Below are 16,684 nucleotides of genomic sequence, written 5' to 3'. Positions count from 1 at the left end.
ACAAGAGCAGAAGCGGGCAGCAGAGGATGAGATGGTCAGACGACACGAGTGACTCAATGGACGTGAGTTAGAGCAAACTCTGGGAGATACTGAAGGACAAGGAACCTGGTGTGCTGCAATCCCTGGGTCTCAAAGAGTTCGGACATGACTCAGTGACTGAACAACAAAACTAGCTGTAAACCTGTCATTAACCCCCCACAGGGCAGCCAGAGCCGGGCCTGCAGGCCACTGCCTTGTGACCTCTGCAACTGTGGATCAAGTGCCCCCTTCCAATGAGCTGACGTGGTACGGTAAGGCCGGATTACCTTCCCACCAGTTCTTGATGAGAGATGCTCACTCTCTTACATTTTCCATAGATAAAAGAGAGGCTCAGAGAGGCTCAGGGACATCCCCTATTTGGGGAGGCAGCAGTAAGCCACAGAGAACAAGCGAGAAACTCGTTGGAAGACTCCTTTCATCGTACAGAACTGAGGAGCCACGGGGAACCTCGGTCTTTGGGAGAAATGGCAACCAGCTCCACTCAGCTGCTCCGGGAAGAAAACCTCTTCCCCTGCCTTCACTGAGTGGACGACTCGGCAGCTAAGGGCAAGGGCCCCTGAAATCAATTACCCGAGTGACACTCCAGAGTCTCCATAAACCAACAGGCGGACCGTGACACTGGGCTCTGGCTCAAGAATGCTGCCAGGAAATGCTTGTGGCGAAGGAATCATACTTTGGACAAATAAGGGGAAAAAAAAAAGGAGAGCCAGGCGCGCTCTCCATGAGGTTTCAATTAGCACTGTGACTTCAAAAATATTTTTGCTGCTTTCATAGCAGGAATCGATCCCTTTCAAACAGTCAGCTCTGGTTACTAGCGTGTAGACAAGCTGAGAGAGGCCAAGCCACATCAGGATGACCTGGAGTCCCCCAGCCCCTTGGGCAGGGCTGAAAGAAGGGTGAGGGGTGCAGACCCAGAGGCTCTTGGACGGACGGGCTGAAAGACGCACCCAGCGTGGGCCTCTGCTGGAAACCCAGCTCCGCGCTTGCCTGCTGGATGACATCGGCATTCCACTGAACCTCTCGGTCCGGCAGTTTCCCGTTCTAAAATGGTGCCTCCCTGCGCTGGCATAAAGGCGAGAGAATGTACTGGAGCCACAGAGCACAATGCCGGGTCTATCGGCAGCACTCAAACCAGGTCTCTGACGCTGAGCCCTGTATACAGGTCCTCGTGACTGGAGACGGCGTGTTCCAGCCCCGGGGACAGTGGTCTGCATGGCTTCCGGGGAACCTGGGAGAAGGCTCCACTTAGGGTCGGGAGCAGCAGACCACATTCCTCCTCTCTCCTTCCTTCCCCCACCTCCTCCAGGAAGCTTTCACCGACCTCTCCTTTGCCATACTAAGGTAGATCTTTATGGCCCCAAACTTGCCTAGGTACTTGAGTCCCTGTTACAAACTCAGACTCTTGGAAGCAGCCTCCTTCCTGAATCGGGATCTCCAGGGCAGGGTTTCTCTGCCTCGGCACTCCTGACACTTTGGGGTTTTTTTGGCTGCAATGGGCCTTCATTGCAGCACACAAGCTTTCTCTCTAGTTGTGGCTTGCGGGCTTCTCCTATTGCGGCGTGGTCTTAGCTGCCCTGTGGCATGTAGGATCTTAGCTCCCTGATCAGGACGTTGAACCCCTGTCCCCAGCACTGGAAGGTGGACCTTTAACAAGCAGACCACCAAGGAAGTCCCTACTGACACTTTGTGCTGTGCTCAGTCACATTTGTGTCCGACTTGGTGCAACCGTATGGACCGTAGCCTTCCAGGCTCCTCTGCCCATGGGCTTCTCCAGGCAAGAAAACTAGAATGGGTTGCCATACCCTCCTCCAGGGGATCTTCCCAATCCATACGATATACAATTCAGACAGGCAGAAGGGCGTGGAGTGCAAGAGAGTCTGCCACCACCCAGGACCCCGGGTCCCCTCTCCAGAAGCCACCAGCTTCTCAGGTATCCTGTGGAGATTTCTACCAACGCAATGCACACAGTTTGGGGCCTTCAGGGCCCTTGTTCCGTAACCAGAAAGCCGTCCTGCTGGCTTCGCCCACCTGTTTGTGGCACACTTCACTGTCACCGACAGCCTTCCCACCTAAAGGCCAGGATGACGCTGTGAGATGCAGAAAGTCTACCCCGTTTTGCAGATTTGAAGGCATGCTCAGGCCATGGGTGGGGCTGTGCAGTGTTTCCCCAGGGGCCAACAGGATTGCTCTGCCAGCACAGTGCTGGCTGGAGGACCAGACACCCAGCCTGACGTCCAGGCCTGAAAGGGCTTCAGTTCTAAGCTGGTGGTTGGGCCACAAGGCTGCCACACTCGGGCGCCCCAGCCTGAGGGCTGAGCCCACACCAAACTACACAAAGCAGATAGTAAGAGCTAGCCAGTTCTGCCTTCAGTAGCGTCCTCGTTTCCAGCTCTGTATATTTTGAAAAAGCCTTTCACCTCTCTGAGATGTGCCTGAGTGTCAGCTGCTCAGTCATGTCTGACTCTTTGCAACCCCATGGACTGTGCCCCCAGGCTCCTCTGTCCATGGGATTCTCCAAGCAAGAACACTGGAGTGGGTTGCCATGCCTTTCTCCAGGAGATCTTCCCGACCCAGGGATCAAACCCAGGTTCCCCGCACTGCAGACAGATTCTTTACCATCTGAGCCATTAGGGAGTGGATTTCTCACTGATCCGTAATAGCAGCAGCCACCCCTCAAAGGGTTAGGGTGACTCTTAAATGTAACAAAGCCCCCAAAAGGCCATACTGTGAGCTTTTCCTAATGGCTCGAAGGGGGCTGGTGCTCCCCTGAAGTGAAAACAGCTGTGGTTTGGCATATCCAAAAACCACACTCCTTCCCTGGGGACGCTGGGCTTTCCAGGAAGCCCCAGGCAAGCACATGGTCCGGCAGCTGTTGAGAAGCCCACGCAGGCCTGCTGCTGCCACTCCCGGGAGCCTCCCAGCTGGGGGCGGGAAAGCCCCGGACTGCGTCTCCTTTGTGACATGGCATCAGGCCACCACAGGCGAGGGCCCTTCAGGGAGATGAGGCTCCCACTTTGCTTCTGAAGCAACTTGGGCGCTTTTCCTGAGCCCTGCCAAGGACTGGGCAGGGCGGAAGTAAAGCCACAGTGATCCTGGGCTCTCAGATAAGGTCTGTTTCCTTCGGCAGCTGGGGCGCTATTGTCTTGATTTCCACAAACACTCCCGCGATGCTGGGTGTGGCCCAGCAGAGGGGACCCTCCCACTCCTAAGCAGCTCGGCGCGGACTTCTGGGCATGGCGTGGAGGCAGCTCTGGGGCTCTGGCCTCACTCGCCTGCTGCTGCTGGGCCAGAAACCCAAGGTCACTGGGAGCCCAGGGAAGCAGGACTTCGGGCCCCACAGACTGGCTTCTCCAGGACACAGGGAGACGCATCCACTGGTGGACAGCTCAAGGGTGCGCTCTCTTAGGATCTGAGAACATGATGTGCACACCGGGCCCAGGGCCCCCAATCCCACCAGGGGTCAAAACTCGCCCCTCTCCCAGGCACTACCATCCCCAGAGAGGCAGGGCGTCAGCACAGATGCCAGCCTCAGAAACAGGGAAGGTAAGGCCAAGCCAGGCTGTGGCCTGGTCTCAAGCAAGCTCAGGACAAGCAATGAAAGATGGGGCCATCTTTCAACCAAATGCCACCTTCCTCCGTAAACCCGGTCAGAGAAGGATGCTCTCTCTTTCAGGGTTCTGAGCGTTCCCGGTGGGTTGGAAGCAGGACCACTGGAAGCAATTCTTCATCTTGTATTAACAGGACTTTCCACGAAAACAAAAAAACCACACACTGAATGCACATATACTGAACGCTTCCTATGGACCAACAGCCCCAGGAAGTAGGTGCCACCGTGCCCATTTAGCAGATGGAGAAACGAGATGTCAGCAGATTAGACAACTTGAGGAGGGTCACCAGACACGAGAACGGGAGCTGCAACCCCAGTTCAGGTCGGTGAGTCCTCAACAGGCCCCAGCCTAGGAGGGCAAGGGTCCCGAGCAGACGGTCCTGCCTCGGTCACACTTGAGTCTCACTCAGATCACAGGATCTTCACAAAGAGAATGGGAAGGGAGCCAACCAGGGGAGCCAGTCCAGTGTCTGCTGCACAGAGCTGAGGCCTGGGGGCGGGGAAGTGACATTCTCAAAGTCACAACGCAAGCCAACAGCTAAGTGGAGACTATGACCCCACCCACTTCCCCCCAGGTCTCAGCTTAGGTGTCACCTCCTTAGGGAAGCCCTCCTTGACCACACCCTGAATAGATGTGGTCTCCATTACTCACACTCAAGGCTCCCTCCACATCTGGTAACACTGAGCATAACAGGAAACCCGAGCCGGTTTTATGTTGCTTTTCTGAACTGGAAGGAAGCCCTCGACCAGAAGCACAGCCCCAGCCCGGGACCCTGGGCTTACCTTCACTGTCCGTGAGCACCTCCATGCGCCCGCTGAACATGGCCTTCAGCATGGTGTCCTGCTTGGTCAGCGTCTGCATGGTGGTGTAGTAGAGGGCTCCACCCACGTTCAGCTTCACGTACTTGGAGCTGGGGCTCGTGCCCTTGAAGGAAGTGGTGCGGGTCGCAGCCGCTGGCACCGCTGAGCTCACCACACTTTCTCCTGACATCTCTTCCTGCCCGGGGACAAGACGCAGGGTCAGCAGGGTCAGGGCACCAGGCCTGATTTCCTTTCCTCAACCAGTGGGCTGCGGCTGGCCTCCAGATGAGTCCTACTTAGTCCTAGTGTGTCCTGCACTGAGAACAAAGTTCACTCCCGGTCTTCACAGCTCAGGAAGAGTTCAGAGGAAAACCTGGATTTCTGGCTTCTCTTAAATCAGAGGCCAGGCCTTCCCTGGTGGCTCCGGGGTAAAGAATCGGCCTGTCAACGCAAGAGACGCAGGTTTGATCTCTGAGCCAGGAGGATCCCACATGCCATGGAGCAACTAAGCCTGGGAGCAGCACTGACTGAGCCCGCAAGCCTAGAGCCTGTGCTCTGCAAAGAGAAGCCACCGCAGTGAGAAGGCTGCACACAGCAACTAGAGTAGGCCCTGCTTGCCACAACTAGAGAACAGCCTGCACAGCAACAAAGACCCAGCGTAACAACAACAACAAAAATCAGAGACCAACTAGGCCAGCAGGGGAACGCATGGTGTGAGCTGGGGCACCGGCCACCCCGTAGGCATGCGTATGCAACCCCAACTGGCCCCAAACTCCACGCAGACAGCTGGGCTCACACAGCGGCTTCACCTGTTGACCCTGCAGATCTGCATTTACCACCGAGTCCTGCATTACAAGGAGTTCCTTTGTGTCTACTGCTGATATAACTAAAGGGACACCCTGGCTGTGTCCTAAAGCGGCTAAGAGCGCTACCTGGGTCTCTGTCCCCTTGTTGCCACTCACCACGCAACAGATGAAAGTGACGCCTTTCAGCTGAATTACCCATGAAACAAGCTTGGAAGAAATTGAGTGTGATCTCAACTACCATTCCCCTCCAGGGAAACAGTGTTTCCCAGGACTCAATGAAAGACATAAAGATGCGGTGAACCCAGTTACTGCAAAATTAGAGGCTTCCTGCACTAGCGTCGCCCCACAGCGCAAGATTCACCGAGTCCCTCTAAGAGCCCTGCTGGTGACCATGGGCATCTCAAGTCGTAGAAGCGGATGCCGCTTCTGATCGAAGCAGACGGACGACGGGAGACTGGAACCTGGCGCGCGTGTACGCCAAACTGTTTATAAAATTTAATTGCATTTCTATTGAACTACGGTTGATTTGCAACGTTGTGCCAGTCTCTGTGGCACAGCACTGACTCAGTTACACACACACACATTTTAATACTCTCTTCACTGCGGTTCCCTGTGCGCTACAGTAAGACCATGTTGCTTATCCAGCCTCTATATAAGTCAAGTGGCCTTATGAAGCATCACTACAAACAGAGCTCATGGAGGTGATGGAATTTCAGCTGAGCTATTTCAAATCCTAAAAGAAGATATTGTGAAAGAGCTGCACTCAATATGCCAGCAAATTTGGAGAAGTCAGCAGGGGCCACAGGACTGGAAAAGGCCAGTTTTCGTTCCAATCCCAAAGAAAGGCAATGCCAAAGAACGCTCAAACTACTGCACAACTGCACTCATCTCACACACTAGCAAAGTAATGCTCAAAATTCTCCAAACCAGGCTTCAACAGTACGTGAACCGAGAACTTCCAGATGTTCAAGCTGGATTTAGAAAAAGCAGAGGAACCAGAGATCAAATTGCCAACATCTGCTGGCAGGAGAAATTTCAGAAAAACATCTACTTCTGCTTCACTGATTACGCTAAAAACTGTGACTGTGTGGATCACAACAAACGGAAAAATTCTTGAAGAGATGGGAATACCTGACCTGCCTCCTGAGAAATCCGTACGCAGGTCAAGAAGCTACAGTTAGAACCAGACATCGAACAACAGTCTGGTTCCAAATCGGGAAAGGAGTACGTCAAGGCTGTATACTGTAACCCTGCTTATTTAACTTATATGCAGAGTACATCATGCGAAATGCTGGGCTGGATTCAAGATTGCCAGGAGAAATATCAATAACCTCAGATATACAGATAACACCACCCTTATGGCAGAAAATAAAGAGAACTAAACAGCCTCTTGATGAAAGTGAAAGAGAGCGAAAAAGCTGGCTTAAAACTCAACATTCAAAAAACGAAGATCGTGGCATCCAGTCCCATCAGTTCGTGGTAAACAGATGGGGAAAACAATGGAAACCGTGACAGACTTTATTTTCTTGGGCTCCAAAATCACTGCAGATGGTGACTGCAGCCACGAAATTAAGAGATGCTTGCTCCTTGGAAAGAAAAGCTATGACAAACCTGGACAGCATATTAAAAAGCAGAGACACGTTGCTGACAAAGGTCTACATAGTCAAAGCCATGGTTTTTCCAGTAATCACATATGAATGTTGAGAGGTGGACCATAAAGAAAGCTGAATGCCGAACTGATGCTTTTGAACTGCGGTGCTGGAGAAGACTCTTGAGAGTCCCTTGGCCTGCAAGGAGATCCAACCAGTCCATCCTAAAGGAAATCAGTCCTGAACATTCATTGGAAGGACTGATGCTGAAACTCCAATACTTTGGCCACCTGATGCGAAGAGCTGACTCACTGGAAAAGACCCTGATGCTGAGAAATACTACAGAAGGAGAAGGGGATGACAGAGGGTGAGATGGTTGGATGGCATCACTGACTCGATGGACATGAGTTTGAGCAAACTCCGGGAGTTGGTGATGGACAGGGAAGCCTGGTTTGCTGCAGTCCATGGGGTCGCAAAGAGTCGGACACAAATGAACAACTGAACTGATGTAATAGTTTACATCAGCTAATCCCAACTCCCAGTAGAAAACTTTCTTGGGTAGGTAAAATTCTACAGCTGGAGAAGTGTCCGAGAATGGCTGAGTCTTTACTGAACCTGTGGTTCGGGGCTGAGAAGGCAGCCCCTGACGGCCAGCAGCTGCCTGGCCTGCACGCTGAGGCTCTGGGCTGCCTGCAGCCCATCACCACCAGACAAGGCCACCTGGTGGCAGATGGATCAAGATCCAAGCAAGTCCTCTCCGTGATTATGTCCGAACACGGACAAAAACACTGTCCCAAAAAATGACCAGTAGAAGCCAGGGCTGCTTCTTTCCCAATTAGAGCCCAAGCCCCATTCCATCCTTCGCACCTTAAAGGGAGGAATTACGGAGACCCAACCACAGAATTAGCCCTATTTCCTGACAGCATTCAACACAAAGTGAAGCCCCACTTCCCTGATTTCTCCCCAAACTCACCCACCGCCAGCCAGAGTCTCCTGAGCCACCTCACACTTCTCCTTCAATGTATCAAGGAAACAAACTCAACTTTGACTGCAAACATGCTCCTGGTTTTAGCTGGAGGGCATAAAACTATACTCTGATAACTGCAAAAGGATTTTTTAAAAATATTCTTTATTCCTTTGTCAGCCTTCCCACAATGAACATGAACATGTATTATATTGATAACTGATAAAAACAAACAAAAAAAAGTGTCTTTTTTCTGCTGCAACACCTGGTATGTGGGATCTCTAACCAGGGATGAAACCCACGTCCCTGCAGTGGAAATGTGGATTCTTAACCACTGGACCACCAGGGAAGCTCCACAAATGTTAATTTTTAAATGGGCTAAGGGACTAACTGATAGCAACCTGCCATCCATCGGTGGTAGCAGAGACAATGGCAAATTTGCTCGACCTCCATCCCCTCAAGAGTGGCCTGGGGAACTGGTGTCAGGGCCTGCTGCGGGAAAAGATGATGAATGGCCTCCTGAAGAGTAAAGTGTTTTCTAAAGAAACTGTTCCTGCTCCATCACGCAAAAACGTCACAAGCAATTAAGGTTTGAAAAGTGCAGGCTGAGCTCACCTGGGGTCTCTGTGGCCTGATGCCAAACGCAAAAGACAGAGGCCAAGAGGAAGCAGGGCCCTCACCTCCCAGCTTCCTTCTGAAACCAGTCCCGGGATTTCAATTGAAATTCGATCCCTGGTTAGAGATCCCACATGCCAGGTGTTGCAGCAGAAAAAATACACTTTTGTTTATTTATCAGTTATCAACATAATACATGTTCATTGTGGGAAGGCTGAAAAAGAAAGGAATAAAGAATATTTTAAAAAAATATTTTGCAATATCAGGGTATAGTTTTATGCCCTCCAGCCAAAACCAGTTGGTGACACTAACAGTCATCACCAACCACTTACCCCAGAAAGACACATCATCCATGGGATGACAGAAACAGCTTATAGGAATAAGGAATTTTGGAAAACTTTGAAGACCTGTAGCAGGGTGGTTAAAAAGCTTGTAGTTAGGGTCTTCCGGTTCAGGATGGTGGAGAAGGACTTGCGCTCATCTCCCCCTGCAAGAGCACCAAAATTGCCACTAGGTGTCGAACAGCCATCAACAGGAGGAACTGTAACTCACCAAAATAAGAGAGCCGACAAAGAAGCTGCAGCAAAACGGTAGGAGGGGCGCAATCACGAAAAAAATCAAGTCCTACACCCGCCGGGTGGGTGACCCACAGACTGGAGAACGGTAATACCAAAGAAGTTCTCGCACTGCTGTGAAGGTTCTGAACCCCAAGTCAGGCTTCTCAGCGTGGGGATCCAACAAAGGGACTGGGAATCCGACCCTGAAGGCCAGCAGCATTTGATTATAGGACTCCCACAAGACTGGGGGAAACAGACTCCAGTCTTAAAGGGCACAAATGAAATCTTGCCCACACCAAGACCCAGAGGAGAGGAGCAGTGACCCCCCAGGAGACTGAGCCAGAACTACCTGCCAGTGTTGGAGGGCCCCCTGTGGAGCTGTGGGTCAGCAGGGGCTCACCACACAGACGGGGGCACTGGCAGCAGCAGTCCAGGAGTCCCCCTTGGCATGAACCCTCTCGGAGTTCACTAACTCTACCACAGAGCCCAGGGCTGGGTGGTCTCAAGCCAAACAACTACCAGGAAGGGAGTGCAATCCCACCTATCAGCAGACAATTGGATTAAAGCTTTACTGAGCAAGGCCCTGCCCACCAGAGCAAGACCCAGTTTTCCCCACCTCCAGTCTCTCCCATCAGGAAGCTTACACAAGCTGCAGCCTCCTCTGTCAGAGGGTGGACAGAAGAAGCAAGAAGAACCACAGTCCCACAGCAAATAAAACAAAAACCACATTAATCAGCATGAAAAAGCAGAAAGTTATGTCCCAGATGAAGAGACAAGATAAAACCCCAGAAAAACCACTAAGTGGAAGTAGGCAATTTTCCAGAAAAAGAATTCAGAATAATGATAGTGAAGATGATTCAGGATCTCAGAAAAAGAATGCAGGCAAAGATTGAGAAGATGCACGAAATGTTTAACTAAGACCTAGAAGAACAAAAGAACAAAGATGAATACAGTAGAAGGAATCAATGGTGGAAAACTGAGCCAGAAGAACACATAAATGACACGGAGGACAGAATGGGGGAAATCAAAGCCACGGAACAGAATACAGAAAAAAGAAATGAAGACAGCCTAAGAGACCTCTGGGACAACATTAAATGCACCAACATCTGAATTGTAGGGGCCCCAGGAGGAGGAGAGAGAGAGAAAGGACCTGAGAAAATATCTGAAGAGATAAGAGCTGAAAACTTCCCGAATATGGGAAAGGACATAGTCAATCAAGTTCAGGAACCATAGAGAATCCTAGGAAGGATAAACCCAAGGAGGAACACACTGAGACACACAGTAATCAAATTGACAAAAATTAAAGAGAGATAAAATACTAAAAGCAACAAGAGAAAAACTACAAATAACATTCAAGGGAACTCCCATCAGGCTATCAGCTGATTTCTCAACAGAAACTCTACAAACCAGAAGAGAATGGCATGATACATTTAAAGTGATGAAAAGGAAGACCCTACAACCGAGAATACTCCACCCAGCAAGACTTTCCTTCAAAAGCTTTCCAGACAAGCAAAAGTTAAAGAAAATTCAGCACCACCAAACCATCTTTACAACAAATGCTAAAGGAACTTCTCTAGGCAGGAAACAAGAGAAGGAGAATACCTATCTACAGAAAATAAACCCAAAACAATTAAGAAAACAGTAATAGGATCACACATATTGATAATTACCTTATATGTAAATGGATTAAATACACCAACCAAAAGACACAGACTGGCTGAGGAGATGAAAATATGTGCATATGTGCACTTCCGCTTATCACATCGCTCTGCTTGGTCCTTCAAACTGTATGTATTTATTTTATATTGTTAGCACATTACCCTGTGGCCTGCAACTGTAATGACCTTTTATTTTTTTATCTGGCTACTGATTGTGAAAACCAATAAGCATCTTTCATTATTGTGATTATGTAACTATTACTCACTTAATAGCATTGTATGATTGGTCAACAGGAAAATAATAGAGTTTTATATCACCAAAATTATCATTTAACAGAAAACCTGTAATCACTTTTTAAAATCCAGATGCATATCAGAATTATCTTGGAATTTTTTGAAAAATACAAAAGGCCAGACATTGCTATTTTTTTTCTTTCTGCCAGAGCTCAATATGTTTCCAATGAGCAGCCATGTTTAAAAACTGGACTATATAAGGATCTTTTACTTTTATCTAGTTTGTTTCACTTTTTCTATTTCATATTCAGCGCTCCCATTTAATTTAGCTTGTTTTCCAATTTCTCCATCTCTCTTTTTTTGATGTTCTTTCTCAAGCCTTTATCAAGTGTAGTAAAGCTCTTGTATACACATATAAAAATAATGTGTAACATATATTTTAGAAAATATGAATTTTTGCCTAACTAAAAAATTTATGACATTTTGATTCCACTTGTTTGACTTAGCCTGAATAGAATGTTAAATTTCTAATTTAAAAAAATAGATATGCAACAAGCAACAAAGGTTTAGTGTATAGCACAGGCAACTATGGTCAATATCTTATAATAACCTATAAAGGAAAATAATTTCAAAAATAATATATATGTATATCTCACATTTCTGTGTACCTGAAACATTGTGTCAACCACACTTCCATAAAATACAAATATTAGAGGAAAAAAGCTTGTATTTATGGATTTTGGGGGGGTCTTGGGTGGGATGGGAGTTCATTAAGGAAATCTGCCCCAAAATGTAAATATTTTTTTAAGTACCCTTGTCAGATCAAAATTTACACAAAAATAAATGTTTTGGGGAAATGATGTAGCATTTTATAAGGCACCTAACATGAAACAGGTAAATAAAAGTCGTAACAGATAATTTTGTGTACTGTACTTGCTTTGCTTTCCAATACCTTTTTAAAGATAATGTATATACAATAAATGTTTTTTCATATCTGTTTTGGTCACATTGGGTCTGAGCTGCAGCACGTGGGGTCTTCGTTGAGGCGCACAGGCTCTCGAGTTGTGGCATGAAGGCTTCAGAGCTGGAGGGTTCAGTGGTTGCGGCATGGCCTCTGGCTTGAGGCATGTGGGCTCTTCCCGGACCAGGGATCGAACATGTGTTCCCTACACCGCAAGGCAGGTTCTTAACCACTGGACCATCAGGGAAGTCCCAAAAAAGTGTATTTTAAGTGTAGAGTTGGATGAGCTTTGATCAATGGATGCATCTATGTATACTTTAACTGCTCAGTCAGGTCTGACTCTTTGCAACCCCAAGGACTGTAGCCCACCAGGCTCCTCTGTTTATGTGATTTCCCAGGCAAGAGTACTGGAGTGGGTGGGCATTCCCTTCTCCAGGGGATCTTCCCGACCCAGGGATGGAAGCCTGGTCTCCCTCACTGCAGTTAGATTCTTCACTGTTTGAGCCACCAGGGAAGCCCATATATGTAGCCCCTACTCAAGATAGAGAACATTTCCATCACTCCAGAGAGCCCCTTTCCTGAAGATGCCACTGTTCTAATGTGTATCATCACAAACAACCATTTAAAATCCAAATAGGGACTTCCCTGGTGGCCCAGTGGCTGAGACTTTGTGTTCCCAACACAGGGGGCCCAGGTTCGATCCCTGGTCAGGGAACTAGATCCTGCATGCGGCAACGAAGGCCTGGCGTAGCCAAATAAATAAATATTTAAATAAATAAAATCTAAACAGTGGTGGAAGCCAGCTATCATTATTTCCCTTTTGTGAATTTGGATACCTTGAGCCCATATTCAGTCACTTCCTGAAGTGCATGGTGACAGAGGCGGCCTGATAACAAAGCGAGAGAAGAACGTGGGCAAGTCCTGCCTGGCCTCAAGCCCACGATTTTATCAATGGTCACACTTGGTACATACAGAGCTATGACACAGAAATTGAGAAAGGAGACCTCACCTCAGTCGTCTTCAGAAAAGCTCCAAAATAAAGACAGGAAGCCATGTGTGGCTGAGGGCTTGGGTTTGCAAATCAGACCTGAGTTTAAGCCCCTGGCCCTGTAACTGACCAGCTGTAGGAGCCTGAAGGAGCCATTCGAGCCTGTGCTTAGCCACTCAGTCATGTCCAATTCTTCTCTACCCTTCGGGCTGCACCCCGCCAGGCTTCTATATCCGTGGGAATTTTCAAGCAAGAATACTGGAGTGGGTTGTCATTTCCTCCTCCAGGGGATCTTTCTGACCCAGGGATCGAACCTGCATCTCTTGGGTCTCCTGCATTACACGCAGATTCTTTACCTGCTGGGCCATCAAGGAAGGCCGTCTGGAACCTAGTCTGATCTAGCAAGCGGGACAGGAGCCACACCTCCCTCCCAGGGCTGTGGTGACAGAAGCCCCAGAGGGTGCTGGGCCCAGCCCCTGGCTCAGAGCAACATGAAGCACCCAAAGCATGATCATCTGAGGATGCGCTCCAAGTCTCAAATTCTCTTCTCTTCAGAGATCATTTCCAGCTCTTCTGACATCTGGCTGAATTACTAAGAAGACGAAGGTGGAAAATATCTTGGTCTAGCCTGAGAACTCTGAATAGACAAAGCAAGCCTTGCACCTTTTTGGAGCACACTTCAATACTAGGAGAGGACCTTGGGAAATACGGTTCTGGCTGTTGTCTGTCCCTAAGCCCGAGTCAGATGGAGCGGGGACACAGAGCAGCAGACAAGGAGGCTCTCACAGCCAAACCTCTCTTCGGAGGACTCCCCAGCCATCCCCGCTGGGGTCCTGCTTTGTTCCAAAGGCTTGAGTTCATTATCAATGAGGTTGGGGAGGTGAGGCAGGAGAGAGCAAAACTGGCTATAAGAAACACAGGTAATCAATACTTGACATACTAGTTACCAATTTTATTCAATCAAAAGTTTACTCTAATTATATCAGTAAGTCTGGCTTTCTCTTTCCCAACTCAGAATCAGCACACTGTTGCTGATTCTCAATGGTGGCTCTCCACTTACCAAAAAAAAAAGGGAAAAAAATACTGATGCCTGGGCTCAACCCAGGGAAATTCTGATGTAACTGGTCTGGGGATGTAGCCTGGAAATAGAAATTTAAAATTCCAACTCCCTGGGTGATTCTAGCGTGCAGCCAAGATTGCAACCCTCAGTTCTAAAAGATCTGTGTCACCCCCGGGTCAAGCAGGCTACATTTAACTTCCTGGTCTTGCAGAAGCTGCCCCTCCTCTGGCTCCATGGGCCCTATGAATTCTAGACCATACATAAAAACAAGCCAAATCAGAAACAAAAGCAGGCCTCTGATTCACAGCTTCAGGCCACACACAGAGAGGAAATAACTGTACACTAGCTTAAAAAAAATAAAAAACATATCAGCCGTGGGGGAAAGCCCTTGACTTGAAAAGAAATCCAGGCAAGTAAGTACAATAGGAAAAAGATACTGAATCCCTCAACCTCCGAAGTGTTCTCTACCATCTCTCTGCAGAACTATGTTCCTTGTTGTGTGTTGGAGGAGACGTGTACGTGGAAGGTTTGGACGTGAGTTTAGCAAACTTGGACTGCAGTTCTGTGTGACGCTTAGACACACCAAGTCTCAGTTTCTTAACTTTTTTTTTTAAACTATGGGTTCTACCTGGGAGGATCTGATAAGGGTATTTATTGATTTATTCGGCTGAGCCGGGTCTTAGCTGTGATACGTGGGATCTTTGACCACTGTGGCATACAGAATCTCTAGTTGCGGCATGTGGGATCTAGTTCCCGAGACCAGGGATCAAACCCAGGCCTCATGCATTGGGAGCACGGAGTCTTAGCCAATGGATCACCAGGGAAGCCTCTCAGTTTCCTTACTCGTAACATGAAGTTAAAGTCAAAATCTTCAGAATAATGCTCAAGGAATAAATGTTTAAAAAAAAAAAGAGTGTCCTTTTCCTTCTGCTCCTCAAGCTATCCTTAAGACCAGAGGGTCCTAGCCCTGGCAGTACTGGAATCACCTGGGTGCTCTTAGATGTGCTGAGAGTTGGCTTCAGCCCAAAACAATTAATCAAATTGTGGAAAGGTGTGGAAAGAAAGGTGTGGAAACTCAGAAACTAGTGTTTACAAAGCTCTTCAGGGTGATTCTAATGTGCAGCCACAAAGCTCAGGTGTTCCTTTAACTAACTAGATCTAAGGGTTCATTGCCTTGAGGCTAATTATAAAACTTCCCAACTCTGGGCACTTCTGCAATTCAAAAAAGTCTGTTCCATTTCAAATCAACTAAATTCAACCAGCCACAAAACTGTAGCATTATCTGGTATCTAAAACCTACAGGACAGCCACTGCTACTTCCAAGTGTTCTGTCAAATTACTTACTCTTCCAGTGTTGAGCACACAGACCATTGTCCTATTTCTTTCAACAGTCTAGTGAGAAAAACGTCATCATTAATCCCATTTTCAAAGGGAAAATTTAAGTATCACAACTATTAGGGTCCTCTGACTCCCACTCTCATGCACTTCTCGTAACAGCCCAAATCAAGAAATCATGACTTTAATCGTTTGCAGGGCTTGCTGGGCCTTACCCCCAGATTAACTCAGTAGTCCGGTAGGGTTTGAAAACTTGGCCATTTCTAACAAGTTCCCAGGTGATGCTGCGGGTCTGGGGACCACAGTTTGAGAACCACTGCTTCAGTGCCGCCTTCCCTTAGGGTGGAACTTACTTGGCACAGAAATGGAGTAGTTCAAAGTCAGATACAGGTAGAGTCATTTCTTCTTCCATATTGGCCTTGGGACTGGTGTTCCCTAAGACTGCACTTTTCAGGGAAGAGACTCCGGGCAAACAAGTGAAGAAAAAAAAAAAGGGTCTGGGCTGAAGTTTGGTCATTCCCACTCAGGGACAAAGCCAAACAGCAAAGCCCTGAAGGATTCCAAGCACAGAGAAACATTCCCACAGATAGGTGATGAGAGGGTGAGACACCCCGAGCTTCTTAGGTGTGGCCACCCCGGTCTCGACGGAAGTTGACCAGATACGTACCCGGGCACCAGTTAAGGTGCTGAACTCCGTGGCTAAAGTATCCTGACCTGAGGCCCCTGGCATCCCTCCGCGGAGTTCCCAGCATCTAATCCACGCCCTCCCACATGCTCCTTCTCGTTTCTTTTCTCCACGCCACTGGCCCGAATACTCAGACGCACCTTGCCCACTTCCCCGAAACCCAGAGACTCTAGCACAACTTCCAAAAACCCCAAACGCCCCGCTCCAAGCAATCTCACTTGGCTCTCTGGTCACCTACACATCCACCTTCACAATCCTTCCTATTTTCCTCATTTTCCACCCCAAAAGTCCACTTTCAATGACATCTCTTTGTTCTCTTTGCAATCACCAATTCTCATTTCTAACCAGCACTCAAGTCTTAAGAGGTGGCCCGGCTCACCACTACCACCCACCCCCCACAACTTACTCAAGTACATATCTACTCCCCAAGCCCAAATACCCTTTCCCGCGTCCCCAAGAGCCAGGGATAAGCCCCCCACCCTACAACAGAGGCACAATTCTCCGCCCAGAGCCCTTCCCCCACCCCCAACCTCGCCCCCCATCCAACCTCCCAACCTCCTCTCCCCTATCGCGACAGTCCATCGTCGCACCCCTTCCTCTCGGTCTCTGCCCTCTCTATTCTGCCTCTGACCGGCTCTCTCAAGCGGCTCTGCAGCCCCTAGTCCGCGGGCAACGCCCTCCTTACCATGAAAAGCCGGAGGAAGCCGGAGTCTCCAAACCCGGACTGAAAGAGACAGGAAACACCCAGCTCGCGTGAGCCGCGGGCGGAGGCGGGGCCGGGGCGG

At 48.8% G+C, this 16,684-nt stretch overlaps 1 protein-coding gene across 3 annotated transcripts in view; it reads right to left on the bottom strand.

The window, feature by feature from the left end:
• Positions 1–16,625, bottom strand: part of KCTD10 (potassium channel tetramerization domain containing 10) — a 29,350-nt gene extending 12,725 nt beyond the window's left edge. Inside the window, exons 1-3 of one of the 3 annotated variants that reach the window (XM_005217910.5) lie at positions 16,585–16,625; positions 15,568–15,676; positions 4,430–4,643 (exon numbers count right to left, since the gene is read on the bottom strand). In XM_005217910.5, the coding sequence (XP_005217967.1) occupies positions 4,430–4,637 (208 nt within the window). In that variant the 5' untranslated portion in view covers positions 4,638–4,643; positions 15,568–15,676; positions 16,585–16,625. 3 annotated transcript variants of the gene reach the window in all.
• Positions 16,626–16,684: the final 59 nt, after the last annotated feature.

The sequence above is a fragment of the Bos taurus genome, chromosome 17 (assembly GCF_002263795.3).
Source record: "Bos taurus isolate L1 Dominette 01449 registration number 42190680 breed Hereford chromosome 17, ARS-UCD2.0, whole genome shotgun sequence".
NCBI lineage: Eukaryota > Metazoa > Chordata > Mammalia > Artiodactyla > Bovidae > Bos > Bos taurus.
Note: the sequence above shows the minus strand (reverse complement) of the source record. Positions and strands in the feature narration are given on the sequence as shown.